We start from the raw sequence: 19,314 nt of genomic DNA on the forward strand, positions 1-19,314 counted from the left end.
ATTGATAGAATGAGTGTGATCTTGACATGCTTTAGATACTGTATGTCTCCTCAATCACATGGTATTTGCAAACTCAACAGCCTTGATATTATCTTACAAATCAGCCTGCTAGCCTTCCATTCTATTCCAAAATAACTTGCCCAATTGTTTTCAAATGCTCGATCTCTATTTTTCTTCTTTTGGCTTCTTGTAGTGTTGAATCACCACAAGGAGGTCAAAACTGTGCTGTTGGAGCAGACCATACGAGTCACAGTCATTCCACAGAAGCCTAGGCTGCAGATCTTTTTATGACCCACAAAGGGAACATTCATTCTTCTTGTAGAGCTGCAATATTGAGTCACAGTCTGACTTGGCCCAGGGCACTGAATGTTTAATGCACTATTCTGAAATGAGTATATGATTTGATCACTGTCTTTACAACAGGCATGTCACGCCATATTCTCTCTAACTGTTTTAATAAACATGGTCTTAACCCTAAATAGCCACAAGACAGGCCTCTCTTAGGACACTTGTGTCTTCAGCAGCTCTAATTTATAATTTTTTTTAAAGATTAAAATCACATGAATTATGTTGGGTGTCTTTTTGACAGATTCATTAAAGATGGCCGATGTAGTAGTGACCCATGTAGTAGTGATTGAGAAATCTGAAGAGATACTCTCTTACAACCTAAAGCTGCCTCTATTAGAAGAGCAATGAATATCACTGCAAATTGCATGTAATACTGCAGATTGCATGTAACATCTTTAAAACTAAGTGTTAATTATCAGACCAAAATCTTCTGCATGCAATAATTTAGAACACTGTCTAACACTTGATGGCTGTGCTGTCAATTCTTTGTCATCAGTTAGGAGCATAGGTGTGCTATTTGATAGCAACCTTTCCTTTGAAAGTCATGTTACTAGCATTTGTAAAACTGCATTTTTCCATCTTAAAAATATATCTAAATTACGACCTATGCTCTCAATGTCAAATGCAGAAACGTTAATTCATACATTCATGACCGCAAGGTTAGATTCCCTTACGAAAAATAAGTTTATTCAGGTGTGCTATTAGTATACTTCTTTTAAACAAAAAAAATAGGAAAGTATACTTTCAGTCCAATTTTATGTACTTCTCAGACATGGGCTTTATGTACTTTTATGTACATTTAAGTATACTTGACTTATAGCCTACTTAGAAAAGTCTAAATATATTTGAGCTATACTTGTGTTCCTAGAATCCGTGTTTTCATTGTTATACTGTAGGTACACACGTTCTGTACAGAATTTCCAAAAAACACAAGTGAAGAAGAAACCGACACAACAGATGCTTCCACATGTAATCTAACACAATCATCAGATATAAAACAGCATCAAAACTGTGTAAAGTTGATATAATGTTGACCAATGAAGAGGTAATAATGACCGTCAAGCTTTGGGGTGTTGATCGACTCTATCTACGTTTTGATTATCGTTCTGAATCCAATTCATAGTCTTTTTTTCAGCTTTTTGTTCAAAATGTTGTTTATTTCTTTTTCTTTTTTTTATTCTTTATATGAAACTTACCCACATTCAAGTGTTTAAAAAAAGAATGCATGAAGCTAGAATAAAATGTTTTTGTTTACAAGCAGATACCCTGTTCTTTCTTTTGGTGTTTTGTATGTTCAGATATTCATATAACAAAATATATACAAATTAATACCTAAATAGGGACATAGTATACATAAAGTATGATGTAAAGTTCACTTACGAGTATACTTGCAGTATAAAACTACTAAAATAGTAGTTTACTAAGACTATACTTCAAAGTGTACTAAAAATGCTACTATAAGTATTTAATTAGAAAACTATCAGTATTCATATAAGTTCACTTTTAGTATAGTTGCAGTACAAGCTAAAATTATTGTTGTAAACTAGTTGTGTACTTAAAGTTTACTACTGTTACACTTAAAGTATACTTAAAAGTATACTTTTATATACTAGAAAGGGGGCCAATTTAGTCCCAAGGAGTATTGAAATAGTACACTTACAAGTATACTACTAGTACACTGATATTTGTATACTTGCAACATAAAGTATACTTAAAAATATACTTGAACTTTACTTAAGTATACTTAATAAAATAAACTTGAAGTATACTACTTTTTGGTAAGGGCTATTGTAATGCTTTATTGGGTGGTTGCTCTGTGCACCTAATAAACAAACTCCAGTTGGTCCAAAATGCAGCAGCTAGAGTTCTTTCTAGAACCAGGAAGTATGACCATATTTAACCCAGTTCTGTCAACACTACACTGGCTCCCTATTAAACATTGTATACATTTTAAAATCTTGCTAATTACTTATAAAGCCCTGAATGGTTTAGCTGCTCAGTAATTGAGCAAGCTCTTATCACATCTGCAATCTCAAAACTCTGGCCATTTGATAATACCTAGAATATCAAAATCAACTGCGGGCAGCAGATCCTTTTCCTATTTAGCGCCCAAACTCTGGAACAATCTACCTAGCATTGTTCGGGAGGCAGACACATTCTGTCAGTTTAAATCTAGATTAAAGACCCATCTCTTTAACATGGCATACACATAACACACAATCAATTTTCTATAATTCAAAAGATTGTTATGCTGCATTAATTAGGTCAACCGGAACCGGGAACACTTCCCATAACACCCGATGTACTTGTTACATCGTAAGAAGAATGGCATCTACGCTAATATTAGTCTCTTTTATTTTTATTCTGAGGTCACCATAGCCACCCAGATCCAGTCCGTATCCAGATCAGATGGTCACTGCAGTACCCTGGATCCAGTCTGTCCGTATCCAGCCCAGATGGTGGATCAGCACCCAGAGACGACCTCTACAGCCCTGAATGTCAGCAGAGACCATGTCAACTAGACAAATCCTAGAGACAGATCCCCTGTGAAGACCTTGTTGGCCATCGGCACAAGACCACGAGAACCAGACAAATCCTCTGCTCGTCTGGTTCTGACATGCGTTGCAGCCTGGAATTAAACCACACAATGCTGGTTTCGTCTGGCCAGAGGAGAATTTATAGCCTGAATGCTTTGTAAGTCGCTTTGGATAAAAACGTCTGCTAAATGCATAAATTTAAATGTAATGTTGATAAGCTTGCACACATAAATTACAGTTTTCGCTAAATAATAAATTATTGAACATTGTTTAATATAAATATCTGTAATATAAAATATATGAATGCATGCCCTGTTATTAGTGGAAGGCATAAATGCATGGGTTGTTTTGTTGTTGATGTTCAGAAAAGAAAAATCTCTGAAGAAATTTAAATACGCAGTATGATAGTCCATCACTTGCTTCTCAAAATGTCTGAGAAAATCAAGGATTTTGACACAAAACGATTATCAGAATGCATTAGATTCACTGATTAAATGCAGATAGTATTATTAAAATTTTATTTTTCAAAGTTTGTTACAAAAACCTTAACATTGGGCAGGAAAATGAAAGAGACCATCCCTGCTGATATATAATAGTCCATCCAAGGTCAAAAAGACATAAATAAACACACATGCAACATGTACAAACAAGCAAGAGTACTTCATGTTTTAGTATAAAAAGGAGAAAGTGACTAGGCCTACTTAAAACTGATTCCATACACAGCAAAGCGATGAGACTGGTTACCTGTTCATTTTCCGACAATAAAACTGTCCCCAATGAGTCTGAAACATTAAAGAACTAAAACACTAGTTCTTATTGTACAAACAATGTAAGTCTTTGTGTATGATTGAAACCTCTAACGTAAATATGTTTAGTTGTTATGTCTTGGTTCATGAGAACTTAGCTTTTTCTGCACTTCAAATTCGCGAAAATGGAAAAGAACAGAAACTCTTAATGTATTAATCACAATTTGATTTTGTATTTAATTTTTTGAGGTTTGTGGGTCATCTTTCCTTACAGATTGTGCATGTACTGTACACCTTCTCAAGTCTGTGTGATCCTTTTGGTGCTCCAATGCACTAATCCACCCCAGATGCTTGATGTGAGGTAACCAAAAAGGCTGTTTCTCTCGCCATCCACTGAAAATACAATTATTCATATTGGGTTCCTCCCAAAAGAAATCTGTAGTGTCCCTGTTTTTGCCTTCAGTAACATCTTCAGTCTTTAAATGGTCTGTTTGTTTGCAAGTTCTTAAAGAAGTGGTCCGGCTCTGGGTGAGGCTGTCCAGGCTCCCAGTCTTTAGCTGAGATTGAGGACTTACGGTGAAGCGAGGAATCTCGACTGAGGCTGCTGTCGAGGAGCAGGTCAGGATGAGGTGGCGGAGGCAGGATCCCTGGGTCAGGATCACTGGTAGAGAAGCAGAGAGAGTCTGTTTTCATGGGACGATAATCACGGATGCATTCCTGCCTGGGGAGAGTCCGGCTGGTCTCGTGAACCTCAGTGCTGCCATTGGAGGTGCTCCTCCAATCCCATGTGTTCCCGTTGCCTGAAGAAAGACGGACCACTCGGTGATATGGAGCGTGAGCATCTACCGTGACAATGCTGCTTCTGTCTTGTTCCGAAGGGATGTGGTAGTACGGAGACTCTGAGCTGGTGCTGGAGGTGGCACAGGACGAGGCGGTCTCGGAAGACCTTGGTGTAGTGATGCTACCCGGACCGTGTTGCTTAGACATGGCAATGACCTGCATAACCCGTGGCTGATTGGGCAGCCATGGAGGTTCTGGTGTGGCAGCTGGTACTGGACCTCCTTTCTCCGTCATGGACAGCCATTTAGCCCGTGTGGTGGCACTTTTAGGTGACACCGGTGGTGGTCTGGTAGCTTCCTCTGGGATATGAACCAACTGCGGGGCCCCAGACCTCTGAGGCATCATTGCCCTGGCACCTCCTGCTGTCGTTGTTGCTCCTCGGTTAGCTTGCACAGTAGGATAAAGCGAGGACGGCCTGCCCAGATCCTCCGAAGCTTCTCCCTCAACTCCGTCAACTCCCTCTGCAGTTGCTCCTTCCTCCTCTACCTCGTCCTTCAAGTGGAGACTGCACATCTCTATTGATTTCTGCTTCCATTCGGACACCAACTGTTTAGAGCGCTGAGAGTCCATTGGCATGTGGAAGGTCATGTGACGCTGAGCAGGCTCCTCCATAGCATTGGTGTTAGCACGGGGCAGTGTGTTACTGAAGGTCACCATGGTCTCCTTTCCCATCGGGCTGCGAGGAGCCAGGAGTTCAACATCTGCACTAGCTCTCTTTAGGCTGCCCATTGAGGCCTTCTCTCGACGCACCTTACGGTTTAGGCCAGAAACATGTGGTGGGGCTGATAGCTCATCGTTGCTTTCAGAAGCATGAGCCTTTTGATACACAGAGTCATGTCCACGCTGTGTCAGTTCTCTTAGAGGGTCTTTTTGTGGAGGAGGGGGCTGCTTCAGTTGCTTGGGGGAGGATTCTTCATTGGACTTAAAGTTCCCCACTGCATATAGTGCCTGGGGTGTGAGAAACAGTTGTTATTTTAAGGTTAATGAAAGTGCACTAATTAATCTAAGATTTTTACCTCATGAAGACAAATTAAATAGATTGCACATACACCAAATGTATTTGTACACTTTACTCAAATGTGCTTTTTGAACAGTTCATATTAGAACATTGGCCATTCATTTTAGAGAGTTGGTTCTCTCTTTGCTGCTATAACAGCTTTTATGAATCTGGGAAGGTTTTCCACTGACAGGGTTTATTTTATTATTATTTTATTTGGTATTTTATTGTATTTTTACTGTAAAAATTAAACACTTATTGTTATTCAGTGCTACAGAGAATGTATTTGTACACTTTACTCAAATGTGCTTTTTGAACAGTTCATATTAGAACATTGGCCATTCATTTTAGAGAGTTGGTTCTCTCTTTGCTGCTATAACAGCTTTTATGAATCTGGGAAGGTTTTCCACTGACAGGGTTTATTTTATTATTATTTTATTTGGTATTTAATTGTATTTTTACTGTAAAAATTAAACACTTATTGTTATTCAGTGCTACAGAGCTTAAGTTTTATTGCTTTCACTTATTGTCTATTGACTTTTTTTCTTTTACCTATTTGTTATTGTAATGTAAATGGCATTTTTAGAAATTGTTTTAACCCTCTTGACTGGTTAGAGAGATTATAACATAAAAGCACATAAGGGGAAAGAGACTAAGCAAAAAGATGACACGGAGAGAGTGAAAAGGAGCTGTGAAATTGTTACTGATGAATCCTGGAGGATTTCTCTTCCTCTAATAGAAAATAAATCCTAAATATTAGGGATGCACCGATACCGATACTGGTATCGTGAGCTCCTGTACTCCTACTCGTACTCATTAAAATGCCCCGATACCAAACGCCGATACCACACAGCATGTGATAAGCGCCATATTCAGACAAAGAAACACCGACAACAGAACAACAGACAGCAGAATGGAGTTAAGGATGTCTACTACTAATTATATGTATGCAATGAATATAACGTTAAACATTCAGTATTAATGCCTGTATAGCTGATGTGCGCGAGCTGATAAACAAAGCACGCTGAGTGGATTGAGTGCGCGGCGGCTTTCTCACAGACATCACTGGAAAGTTTGTAGTTCGGTCGGATATGTAAAAAACAAGTAAGTAAAACAATGCACAACTTACTTAACGGTAGGGAGCCAGAGATAGAGAGAGAGACAGAGAGAGAGAGCGCGCGCGCACTTCTGTTGTGTAATCTTTGATGTTCACTCACTTAGCACACGCATCATTTGGATTAAAACTAAATCGTAAAAATAAGACCATTTATAGGGGCATTCACTATAAACATCATTTATTTTCAACCTTAGGCATACACGACTTTCTGGCGAAAGTGAATCTAGCAGCCTGTGTGAAATGCGCTAGGCTGTACTACTTGTCCCGCTCATTCTGCACCAGTACAAATATGTGCATGCATTGCGCGTGTTTTGCTTGCTTGAGTGTTTCTGCATTATATGAGTGGCTTTGGAATATAAATCGCAGCACGTTTCAGATGAAAAAACGCAACTTCTATTTCTGAAAATATCACAGTTAGGAGATTTATAGCGAGTGGTTCCCTACATTATTACAGCAAATCGCGTGATTACAGTACTAAGCCGCTGCAATGGAGCAGCTCTAATGCTATTAAATTAAAGATGATGTACCACAGAGCAAAAACATGAAAAATACATTTTAATGGGCATAATTAAGTGTGAAAATAACTGAAGGATATACAGTCAAACCAAAAATTATTCAGAGACCAGAAATAATTTTTTATACTTTTTACTAATAGATGCAGGACACTATAGTTCATTTATGTAAGTGAGGATAGCAAAATAAAGTAAACTGTGACAAATTATACTCAAAATTTCTTCATACAGTTGACTACCAGTAAAACTGATACAAATTTGGGACCAAAAATTATTCAGACCGAGTCTGGGAAAAAACATTGGAGTTGAGGTTTGCATGAAGCTGGATGACAGCATGCCCAGGAGACTACAGGCTATCATTAAGGCTAAGGGTTGCCCGACTAAGTATTGATAGTTGTGTAAATACTGTCATACTAACAGCTGTCTGAATAATTTTTGGTTGATTGTAATCTATTACATACCTTTCTATCAAAGTTATCTAACATTATCAAGCTGAATTTGTTCTGACACAGTTTAACTCTGAGTTCTTGTCATATTTTATTACCATTTTCTAAACTATAGCGAATAAACTGTGATAATGTGAGAAATGTTGAAGGTGTCTGAATAAATTTTGGTTTGACTGCATCTATTTGATAAATGAAGTTAACCAACTAACAATATACATGCTCTTTTGGTTTCTGTACCCAATATTTAAAAAATTTACAAATGCAATAAAAATATTGGTATCGGTACTCGGTATCGGCAAGTACCAAAAATAAAAGTATCAGTATCGGGTGAGTACTGGAAAAAGTGGTATCGGTGCATCCCTACTAAATATAGAGCTTGCAGTCGGCAGATTATAAAACACTGAAAAGAGGAAGATAAATAAGTCTTGATATCCTCCGCTAACCCAAAATTCAAGCTGTCAAAGCAAAAGTTGTTCGGAGAGGCAAACTAAAAACAAAGACTCACTAGATAAACAGCGATGCCAGCCCCAATCACAAAGCCCACGTAGACATCAATCGGGTGGCTTCGATACTGGGTGATCTGGGTCAAGCTTGCCAGGGCTGCTGCTATAGCAAATGCAAACACCAGCACAGGCTTCAGCAGCTTGGTACTGTCCGATATGGTGGCATTGAAGTACATCTGAGTAGAGAAACATGAGTATCACAACAACATGACACAACTGCTCTGGTAAAAACCTCATAAATATGAAATGACCTCTAACAGCTATCTCAAATGAAACTTTCTATTTCTACTTAAAATTTGGGTTTTCAAATTTTTGTTTGTTTTAATCAAGTTGATGTTTCACTGTAAACCCTTAAGTTTTACAGTGCTTTAAAGTTTATAAAATAAAGGTTTTAAATAGTAGTAACTCAAAATGATCAAGCACAAAATTGAGTGTGGGGGGAATAAAATATTGTGCAAGAACAATTTTCTTATGCATGCTTAATCAAATCATGAGAATTTATGATGATATTTGATTTTTTTAAATCAATGCATTATTTAAAATTAATAGAGGTATTTGCTTTTTGATAATTGTTGTTTTTTTATTTTATCAGGCTTGTTCAAAGGCATTGTCCAGGCATAATTTCCCATCCGCTCCATGTGCTATAATATGATGTTTTTTTTAGAATAGAATTTAGAATTAGTAATTAAATAAAAAAGTGATACTTTAATCACAGAATCTAAGAGTTAAATCTTAAAAAATTAGTCCAGCAACTTACTTAAATGGTTAAGTTTGATATTTGATACCCACATACTTCCATGGGGAAAGACATGCAATTCCTAGTCCACTTTACTTGAGTCTATTATCTCCATTTCATTTTTTTTTACAGCAACTGGTTTGCATGCTTTTTTTTTAAGGCCAGCCAATTAGATTCTACAGGATAACACTAATTCCAATTAGAATTACCCAAAATACTCCAAATGTAGTTACAGCAGCTTGACTGTCTCTCTTAACTGTCCAGAGAGAATGACTTCATTAACAGTTGGAATTCCACATTGAGTTCAGTGAGGCATAGCTAACAAAAAAAGACTAATGATCATCTCAGGCTCTACAGCGGGGAGACACCAAGCTGGCTGTGGCCTACACTCTTAAAAATAAAGGTGCTTCAAAAGGTTCTTCAAGCGATGCCATAGAAGAACCATTTTTAGTTCCACAAAGAACCATTTAGTCAAAGGTTCTTTAAAGAACCATCTCTTTCTTACCTTTTTGTAATCTGAAGAACCTTCTTTCGCCACAAAGAACCTTTTGTGAAACAGAAAGGTTCCTCAGATGTTAAAGGTTCTTTATGGAACCATTTAGACAAAAAGGTTCTTCTATGGCATCGTGAAGCACCTTTATTTTTAAGAGTGTATATACTTTGGGTCAAACTTGCCAGGGCTGCTGCTATGGCAAACGCAAACACCAGCACAGGCTTCAGCAGCTTGGTACTGTCTGATATGGTGGCATTGAAGTACATCTGAGTAGAGAAACATGAGTATCACAACAACATGACACAACTGCTCTGGTAAAAACCTCATAAATATGAAATGACCTCTAACAGCTATCTCAAATGAAACTTTCTATTTCTACTTAAAATTTGGGTTTTCAAATTTTTGTTTGTTTTAATCAAGTTGATGTTTCACTGTAAACCCTTAAGTTTTACAGTGCTTTAAAGTTTATAAAATAAAGGTTTTAAATAGTAGTAACTCAAAATGATCAAGCACAAAATTGAGTGTGGGGGGAATAAAATATTGTGCAAGAACAATTTTCTTATGCATGCTTAATCAAATCATGAGAATTTATGATGATATTTGATTTTTTTAAATCAATGCATTATTTAAAATTAATAGAGGTATTTGCTTTTTGATAATTGTTGTTTTTTTATTTTATCAGGCTTGTTCAAAGGCATTGTCCAGGCATAATTTCCCATCCGCTCCATGTGCTATAATATGATGTTTTTTTTAGAATAGAATTTAGAATTAGTAATTAAATAAAAAAGTGATACTTTAATCACAGAATCTAAGAGTTAAATCTTAAAAAATTAGTCCAGCAACTTACTTAAATGGTTAAGTTTGATATTTGATACCCACATACTTCCATGGGGAAAGACATGCAATTCCTAGTCCACTTTACTTGAGTCTATTATCTCCATTTCATTTTTTTTTACAGCAACTGGTTTGCATGCTTTTTTTTTAAGGCCAGCCAATTAGATTCTACAGGATAACACTAATTCCAATTAGAATTACCCAAAATACTCCAAATGTAGTTACAGCAGCTTGACTGTCTCTCTTAACTGTCCAGAGAGAATGACTTCATTAACAGTTGGAATTCCACATTGAGTTCAGTGAGGCATAGCTAACAAAAAAAGACTAATGATCATCTCAGGCTCTACAGCGGGGAGACACCAAGCTGGCTGTGGCCTACACTCTTAAAAATAAAGGTGCTTCAAAAGGTTCTTCAAGCGATGCCATAGAAGAACCATTTTTAGTTCCACAAAGAACCATTTAGTCAAAGGTTCTTTAAAGAACCATCTCTTTCTTACCTTTTTGTAATCTGAAGAACCTTCTTTCGCCACAAAGAACCTTTTGTGAAACAGAAAGGTTCCTCAGATGTTAAAGGTTCTTTATGGAACCATTTAGACAAAAAGGTTCTTCTATGGCATCGTGAAGCACCTTTATTTTTAAGAGTGTATATACTCTACACTTATTAGGAAATCAGCAGAGGTCAGTCAGCAGTTGACAAGACTGCGCTACTTAATGCTTTTGCTGGATCCTTCTAATAACAGTGCTAGCTTAGTGATCACAGTGGCACGATTTTTCAAATTACAAGTATTTTGCATCAGATCATTTTTAAATCAAAGTTCCCTGAGAAAAGTAATGAGAAATGCTTACCGAGATGTAGACGGCTGCGAAGCCAGAAAGAGTGGCGTGCTGGGAGGGGAACGTTTTCCTGACAACACAGAAACAGGCAAAAAGAGGAAAAAGTGACAGCGACTTCAGTAACACATCAAATGCATTATCACAGAGCGCAGCCAAGAGTTTTAGCATGTGAGGAAGAAATGTAAATGAGCCAAGGAAGAGATGCAGGAGGAAAGTACTACGCTTCAGTGAGCAAAACACAATTTCATATCTGTTCCATAGCTTCCTTGTTATATGTGCCGCCTGACAAGGATTTGGGGACAAAAGAGGATCACATCCATTTGTAATCCTTGTAGGGAAACACTGCAATGGCATAGAAACTTAAAACTTGAAATAAACACAAAGAATATATATTTTCCATCCTGTTTAGTCCACACATTGGATATGCAACACTACAGGGATAAATTGTATGTGTGGATTGCATAGAAATAAACAATACTATGTGTTATATGCAATAATGTAATATGTAATATAAATGTAATATGCAAATCAGGTAACAGTCTAAACATGACAACAAAATGAAATTACCCAGGTATATTTGAGAAAGCATGGTGCTGTTCGTGTGTATTCACCTTGCAGACAGGATGGCATACTGGTCCCGGCCTGAGCAGATGTCCTGGGTTATGTAGGGGCTTTTATCGCAGGCCACACCTGGCAGTGTGTAGTTGGGTTTACACACGGTTAGGAAGAAGGGAGCATGATAGCCAGTGGCCAGCTGGATAACGTCAGTCACCAATGCAGTGGCGCACAGCCCAAACACATGAACACCTGTGAGGAGACGAGAAACTGTCTGTGTGGAAACGTGAGAACAGAGCCAGACTTGTTTTTGTTTGTCTATGTGACTATTATGTAGCCAACACTCGACCATATGCTTCTACCAAAATAGAAAAACCTGTAAAAATGTCTGAATGCTGTCAGTGTATGAATAATGAATGTCAGAAGTCAAAAGAGGTCCTAACTCCTGAGTATTAAAACTAAAGAATAAGAGATCTTATAGACCATCAAATTGTTCTGCTTGAGTACCATTTAAAGCTTTTTTTTGTATGTGTACCTACAAGTATCATACAAATATGTATTATTTTCATATATATGTTAATTATGTGTATATAGTGTATATTTTAACTTTGCCCTTAATCTCCTTATTACAAATATTGAGTATGCTCAACAAATTTGTTTTAGAATATTTTTGTGTGTGTTCATGGCAGCAGCCAGGTCAACTTAAGAATGTTTCTATAATCATAAACCATATTGATTGACCATTTGTGGGATGTTTTTTAAGGGTCAGCTTAGAAATAAAATCAGTAATGCATATGATATGGACTGAGGCATACCTGAAATATCTTTGTAGATTTGTCATTATAAAATGTTACTGTTAAACATTTGACCCCAAATATTGTTTAATTGTAAATTGTTCAACACTGAGGTATCTTTTAACATACCCACAAAGCGCACTGTTCTGCGTAAGAAGGAGTTAAAGTTGCAGCCTCCTGCATTTATACTCTCTTCTGAACCAGGGCGAATCTTCAGTTTGGACTGCATGCAGTACATCAAGACTTCACCCAGCATGATCTAAGCCAAAAACGCACAGAAGAATGAGAGCTGCCTGAAGCAACATTACAGAAATCCAATCTGTCAAGTGTTTAATTATGCTTTAAAAAAGTGGTTAAAACTCTGTCCTTGACCATGCAATTCACTGGCCATGCCGTTAACTGTCCACATTGCATCAATGAATAGATTAACAGGATTTTGTGTAATATTCACAGTAGCAAGAGTGAGATAAATAGGTTAGGCTGTTTATGAATAGAGTATGAACACTCACAGATGCTGCAGGGCCAGCAAAGGCCAGGCTGAGCAGCATGAGCAGAGGGATGAGCTCGTCTCCTGTTTCCACATAGGGCATGCTCAGTGTGCGGTCATGGCAACGGAACCCAACTTTGGCTGGCTGTAATACGTCTGTCAGCTCCAAGAAGTAAAGAGAGATCATGGAGGATGCCACTATTGGCAGCTAAAAGGGAAGAAAAAGAAGAATAGTTGGGTTATGGAAAAGGTGGCACTGGAGAGGATTATGGAAGGAGGAATCAGTCAACATTTACTACATGGATTCATTCATGAATTATTCATGCAAACAGTATTATGCATACAGTGGTCCCAAAAATATTTGAAAAGCTTAAAAATGCATGAATGCCTTGGCTTGAAATAACAAAACATAACATTTGTTTGGGGAAAAAAATAAGTATAAACATCTTTTACATATATTGTATTATTTTCTTTCAAAAAGAAAAAAAGTATTTGAACTATTTTAGACTGTCAAACATGAATGTAAATAGTAATGTACATTACTGTACATTAACTACACCTGTCGTAACTAAATAGGATTTCTGTGTGAGCTTGAGAGGAACTGATTTTATACAACCAGTAAAACTTGAGACTACTTATTTTAATTCATTGCAAGATGCCTAAAGAGGAAAGTTAGTTCTGAGGAAAGCTCTAGCATCATTTGTCTGCAGATGCCACTTGGTTTGATTTTTTAAAATCCAATTTAATGACATTCAGGCAAGTGTGATGATATTCAGACATTTTAAGTGCGACTTAAGTGTCTAAACATCTATGTAAACATTAAAAAAAGGTCCAGCAGTAACTAGTTACATTGTCCTTTGATGTTTCATGTTTCAACAATTTTCTTAAGAGTTTTACATCAGTATTATCTCATTGAATAGGAATAAAGCAGTTTAAGCCCAAATAATCCTTTGCTGAAATCCTGGTAAAACCTTTTTAATTCATTGCAAGATGCCTAAAGAGGAAAGTTAGTTCTGAGGAAAGCTCTAGCATCATTTGTCTGCAGATGCCACTTGGTTTGATTTTTTAAAATCCAATTTAATGACATTCAGGCAAGTGTGATGATATTCAGACATTTTAAGTGCGACTTAAGTGTCTAAACATCTATGTAAACATTAAAAAAAGGTCCAGCAGTAACTAGTTACATTGTCCTTTGATGTTTCATGTTTCAACAATTTTCTTAAGAGTTTTACATCAGTATTATCTCATTGAATAGGAATAAAGCAGTTTAAGCCCAAATAATCCTTTGCTGAAATCCTGGTAAATCCTTAACCCTGTTTAAAACTTGTTCTTGACATCACCTATAGGATAATAATTTGAGCATTCCTGTATCCCGCCTATGATTCATTATATGTCAAATGGCATCTATGGTGTTAAATATCAGTTCTGTGACATTTGTCAAGTCATTTCATGTCATTTATTTCACATCTAAAATCCACATTTCATTTAACAGGCTCATAAGTTTCATCATGTCATTATATTGTAACTCAAAGCAACATGTAAATGGCATTCTATGCAGATGACTCTTCTCATAAGATAAGGCAGTGGTGCAGAACATGTCATGCTATTCTTTAGGCAGTTCAACGGCAGGATGAAGAAGCCTTGTAGAGATTGTCAAAGCTTCACCACAACAACTGAAACACAGTGAGCTCATACGTACCTCCACAAAGTAGAAACATGGCAGCAGTGTCATACTGTCTTTGGGAGGCTTCTTCTTGGGCTTGTCTTTTGGAGACATCATTTTGGTGTTTGGTCGTGTAAAATCTAAACGTGAGAACAGAATAAGATCAAACACATGATATTTACTAGATGTGCATGATGACATATTGAATTTAACACTAATGAAAACAATGTCTTTGCAATGGCAAACTCTGTAAAGGTCTTAAACCACAATTTTCACAACTTTCACAACCTTTGTCTACTACTGTTTTTTTTTTGGTATGTTGTTAAGCAACAATACATGTACTCTATCCCTCACAGTAATGTTTTCATTCCTCTCAAAAACTAAATAAGGCACTAACCTGAAGGTCTATTGAAAGATAAACATGTCTGTGCCTATGCTTGTGGTATTAAATATCCTGCAACTTTTATTCGGCTCAACCTCAAATGGTCTTGGAATATCTAAGTGTTCAAATCAGCCTGGTAAATGGATCACTTGGCATGTTTGTAGTTTGTTTTGCTAAGCCTGCAAATATTCTGTGCATCTGATGCGGATGGGTGGACACAAAGGCAGATACAGGGAGTGTAAAATGAATACACATGAGTTAAAGTTACACATTTTATATCGGTTTCATAACTATTTCGTTTAAATGACACAGTATAACAGACAAACAAATGTAATGTATACATATTTATTTATTTTTTGATCGTCCTTGAGAGAAAAAAAATGCATTTGAAAAAAAAAGATGTATTTTTTGTGATATAGCTTTTTTTTTCCAGAAGGGATGTTAATCAATTGGAAAGCAAGCCATGCCGTGATAAAAGGCTCATCAACCATATCCTCATACATGTAATAAAATACACTGGTCTTTGGGGCTATAAATAAAAAGACCTCTAAAGCTAGCAAGTACTTTGTGTTCCATGACACCAAAAAATATCATCTGTTCAAGATGTTCTGTAATGCCTAAAGGTGCTGCTTATAAGGGGTTCAAAAACAGTGCTTTATTACACATAACTGCAGTCGAACCAGAAATATTCAGATTAATAGTTTTGGATGATATTACAGCATTGTGGTGGTATTTGATGTGGTAGACAGCATAGCTAGTCAATATCAGTATTCAATACTGCTGCCTAGTATCAGATTAAAACCACTGCTGTGACTATTAGCACTGTAAATGTTCAGTTCTGCATATGCCCACCTAACGGATTAGTGACTAATCTTCCCTTACTGGAGTTACCTTGTGGAATTCAGTATTGACTTAGCATGCAATAGCCTGAATAGCCTCATCTCTCTCCAGGCAGAGAGCTAATGACAGTTGGGTGACACATGGTGGCTGTATCGGCTTCCACGCCTCACACAGCACAAACAAAGAAGGTTCTTTTCAGGGGAGAGGGGACTATTTATCCTGCGCAACTTGTCTCTGAAGAGAGAGGGGGATAAGGAGAGGGCCGGGAATGCACAGACTCAAGTCTGTGCTGTCAAGGAGTCTATTGGCTGGCAAATAAAAGGAGCTTAGCAATAACGCAGCAATCAAGTCGGTCTGTGAGTCTCTTCAGCAATATGTCAGAGCTGGTGGGAAGTTGGTACTGAATAAATACGTACTAAACGTAGAGAAAGTGAGAGATTTTTAAACTCATTTAAGTGATCCAACCTTTCCAGTGTTCCTGACTCAACACTGGAAAAAGACATTTGAAAAGAACTTGAAGGAGAGTCTGCAGACTCTAAGATAACGTAAAATGTCCGCAGTGAAGTGAAGGAAGTGATTTACAGTTACATTAGAGGGTTGTGTAATTTACACAAAATCCTGCTTTGAATAAACAAATTTGTTAATTTCTCAAAGTATGAAAGCAATGTAGCTGCTTTTACCTTGGGAATCCACTTGTGATCTACTGCAGTCTTTTTATTATTATTATTATTATTATTATTATTATTATTGTAAGGCTCAGGTGTCACTTCCTCAACACCAAAACCGAAATTTGCATTTTAATTAATATACTGAATAAAATATCATCAATTTTTTTTTCTTATTGCAAATGTATATTCTATTTAATGTTTGCATGTTATGTAGATTCAAAATATGTGCTTGTTATTTTTACTTTTTACTTCAATAATCCTGCAGGCATTTTAAACAAAACTCTTTTTTTCCATATCAAGTTTTTATCATTCATCTGCTTAAAAATCACTTTGAAAGTGATTCCAACGATATCGTTATTCTCATATAGCTAGATTATTAAACAATTATTAAGACTTTATAGTTATCGTTATAGTCCTTGGTGTGAATGGACCTTATGCTTCGTCGATGCCTAACTTGAGCTAGTACATGCTGTTGCTATGGTTACTTGCTCGGGTCAACGCGACTTCTGTTCATGAGCCTCTATTTAGCGCACTCTTTAATGGTTTTAGCTTTGGCTTACTTTTGACAGAAACGTGTATAAATTCCGATGAAATGTGTATATGTCTACTATCAATAAAAAAATAATATTATGTATATGTCAAGACCCCCCCCCTCCCACCCCCCAACACACACACACACACACACACACACACAATTCCCCCCCTTGAATCACTGATCTACTGTACCAGCTGCGCCGCTGTCCGCTACATGGTACTGAAACTGCTGTGACTGAGCAGTGCTCTAACACTTGGCTAACAACCGAGATGTAACATTAGGGATGAAGACAGTCATCTGTGATGAATAGAGCACACGCGATTTCACGGGACAATTTTAATCTTTGTTTTCAAGCACATATGGCATTATATGGAAGCCCCGATTAAAGTAGAATATTAATATTTTCGTTGTTTGTTTTTTCTCTGGCAGATTTGGCATTTCAAAATGTCCTCGTGGTCAGTTCTCACATAGCCTACACCTTTCTCCTCTCCTGAAATGGTGTCATGAATTATTCTGGAATGTCGTACAGAAACACCCAGCCTAATGCTAAAAATGAACTTTTTTATATTTAATGTGCATTTCAGAAAATAAATCTACAAACCCGCCACAATATCTGGATTCTACATGTCAGGTTTCAGCATGTCTGCTTTTTAAGGGCTCCCAGGAACAGGCTCGGTCACCATCAGACAGACAATGATATCTCACCCCTTTCTCGGTGATGTTGGAAATTCATCGACTCCCTCCGACCCCTTCGCCGTCGCTTGGTTCGTCTGTGGCGCTCCAGCTTTCCTCAATGCGACTTAATCCATTTCACGCTTGAACAAAATATCTTTGTGTTCACTTCCCCCCTGTCCGCTGGAGGTAAGTGAACGGATAAAAGTATGAATGGAGCTGGACACTCCACTTATATTTCCTCAACGTAGCAAAGTCCCAGAAGTAGATGTGAGTAATTTCCTCGCAATCGGGCCACTTTCTCATGGAGATCTCGAATACAGAGCTCTCGGATGAGCAGACAAACGAAACAGTAAGCGAAACAGGAATGCAGTGACTGTGTAGGGCACCGTGAACACAAAAGGCTAATAGGAAGGGGGTGAGGGAGGGGACAGAAACGAGGGAGGAGGCGGTCCACTTTTTAACACAAACACGCGGAGAGCATCTTAACCTCCGCTCATCAACCCGTGATGTGTAACAAAAGAGACGAGGCAGATTGTACGGGAGTTCCGTTCACGACCGCAAGGGTTAATTCTCTCCTCTCTTTGTGCATGTGAATCGACTGCTCCATCATGCTGGACGTTATCTGTACTTTTAGATGCTAAGATATGCTTAACGGAGCAAATGTCTTATGTGGACCCACGTTAAACAAGTATGAGGCTTATTTGTTTGGGGTGGAGCTGCTTTTGGACCATGCGCTCCTTTGTGTCTCGGTGTGTTTCCCGTCAGAAGCGGACAGACAGCAGCACATGGCGCAGGCCAGCCTGGTCTCATGTTTATACGTAGGTATAAATACGTAACATTTACAAGCACAAAACGTACACTTTTGTACGTTTTTAGTCATGCTAAAACGTACAATTTAGACGTATTTCAACGTTTAAAACGTACAAATCGGGCGCAGGCAGCACGCCTTCAGTAGTGAGAACGTGTCAGCGCGTCATCGCAGACGCACGCTCGCTCCTCGCTGCTTTTTGCTTGAGTGAATCTTGCATCCTCCTAGAAGCATAGGGCGACCATGAGTGTTCCTGGTCTAGGGTTATTTTGCGTTTTCTGCAGCATTTTGGTTATGTCGTTGATAACCGTTTAGCTTTATTAGGAAATATAACATGCAGAATTAAAATATGACAGAACGTACTCATATCACCATCTTATAAAAATAGCTAAATGCAAGAGCTATATATAGTTATTGAATAAATATATGTGTAAATGCTTTTTGTTTCAGATGCAGTATTCAGGTGCTGCTTAATTTTAGTAATAAATCCCTAAAAATGTGTGACCCTGGACCACAAAACCAGTCATAAGTAGTATATTTGTAGCAATAGCCAACAATACTGTCACGCTGAGCCTACTGCGTCGGAGCGAGGAGAGGCCCCTCAGGACTGGCATACACTGGACGGCAGTACCCGTTCCGGGACCTATGGTGGATTAGGCATAATGGCGGAGCAGGGAGCTCAGGGGGCCATGGCAGAGCAGGGAGCTCAGGGGGCCATGGCAGATCGGCCCGGCCTCTACGGCCGGAGCCCTTTACCCCCCCCAAAAAAATACTTGGGGAAAATATCAACCCCTAAGGCCCTCTGTGGGCCTGACTCGGGGACTGGAGCCCTCTCTGGGCTAGACTCGGAGACTGGAGCCCTCTCTGGGCTAGGCTCAGGGGCTGGAGCCGATACTGGAGCTGGCTCAGGGGCTGGAGCCGACACTGGAGCTGGCTCAGGGGCTGGGATGAGGGCTGAGAAGAG

The 19,314-nt window shown here is 38.1% G+C and overlaps 1 protein-coding gene across 1 annotated transcript; it reads right to left on the reverse strand.

The window, feature by feature from the left end:
• Window positions 1–3,892: 3,892 nt before the first annotated feature.
• plppr3a (phospholipid phosphatase related 3a) lies at window positions 3,893–17,880 on the reverse strand. The gene is made up of 8 exons (XM_016295076.1): window positions 17,573–17,880; window positions 14,479–14,582; window positions 12,802–12,987; window positions 12,422–12,551; window positions 11,555–11,750; window positions 10,956–11,013; window positions 8,049–8,222; window positions 3,893–5,419 (listed from the first exon to the last, which is right to left on the reverse strand). The coding sequence occupies exons 1-8, from the start codon at window positions 17,598–17,600 to the stop codon at window positions 4,103–4,105; spliced, it is 2,193 nt and encodes a 730-aa protein (XP_016150562.1). The 5' UTR covers window positions 17,601–17,880; the 3' UTR covers window positions 3,893–4,102.
• Window positions 17,881–19,314: the final 1,434 nt, after the last annotated feature.

This window comes from Sinocyclocheilus grahami, unplaced genomic scaffold (assembly GCF_001515645.1).
Source record: "Sinocyclocheilus grahami isolate Dianchi unplaced genomic scaffold, SAMN03320097.WGS_v1.1 scaffold329.1, whole genome shotgun sequence".
NCBI lineage: Eukaryota > Metazoa > Chordata > Actinopteri > Cypriniformes > Cyprinidae > Sinocyclocheilus > Sinocyclocheilus grahami.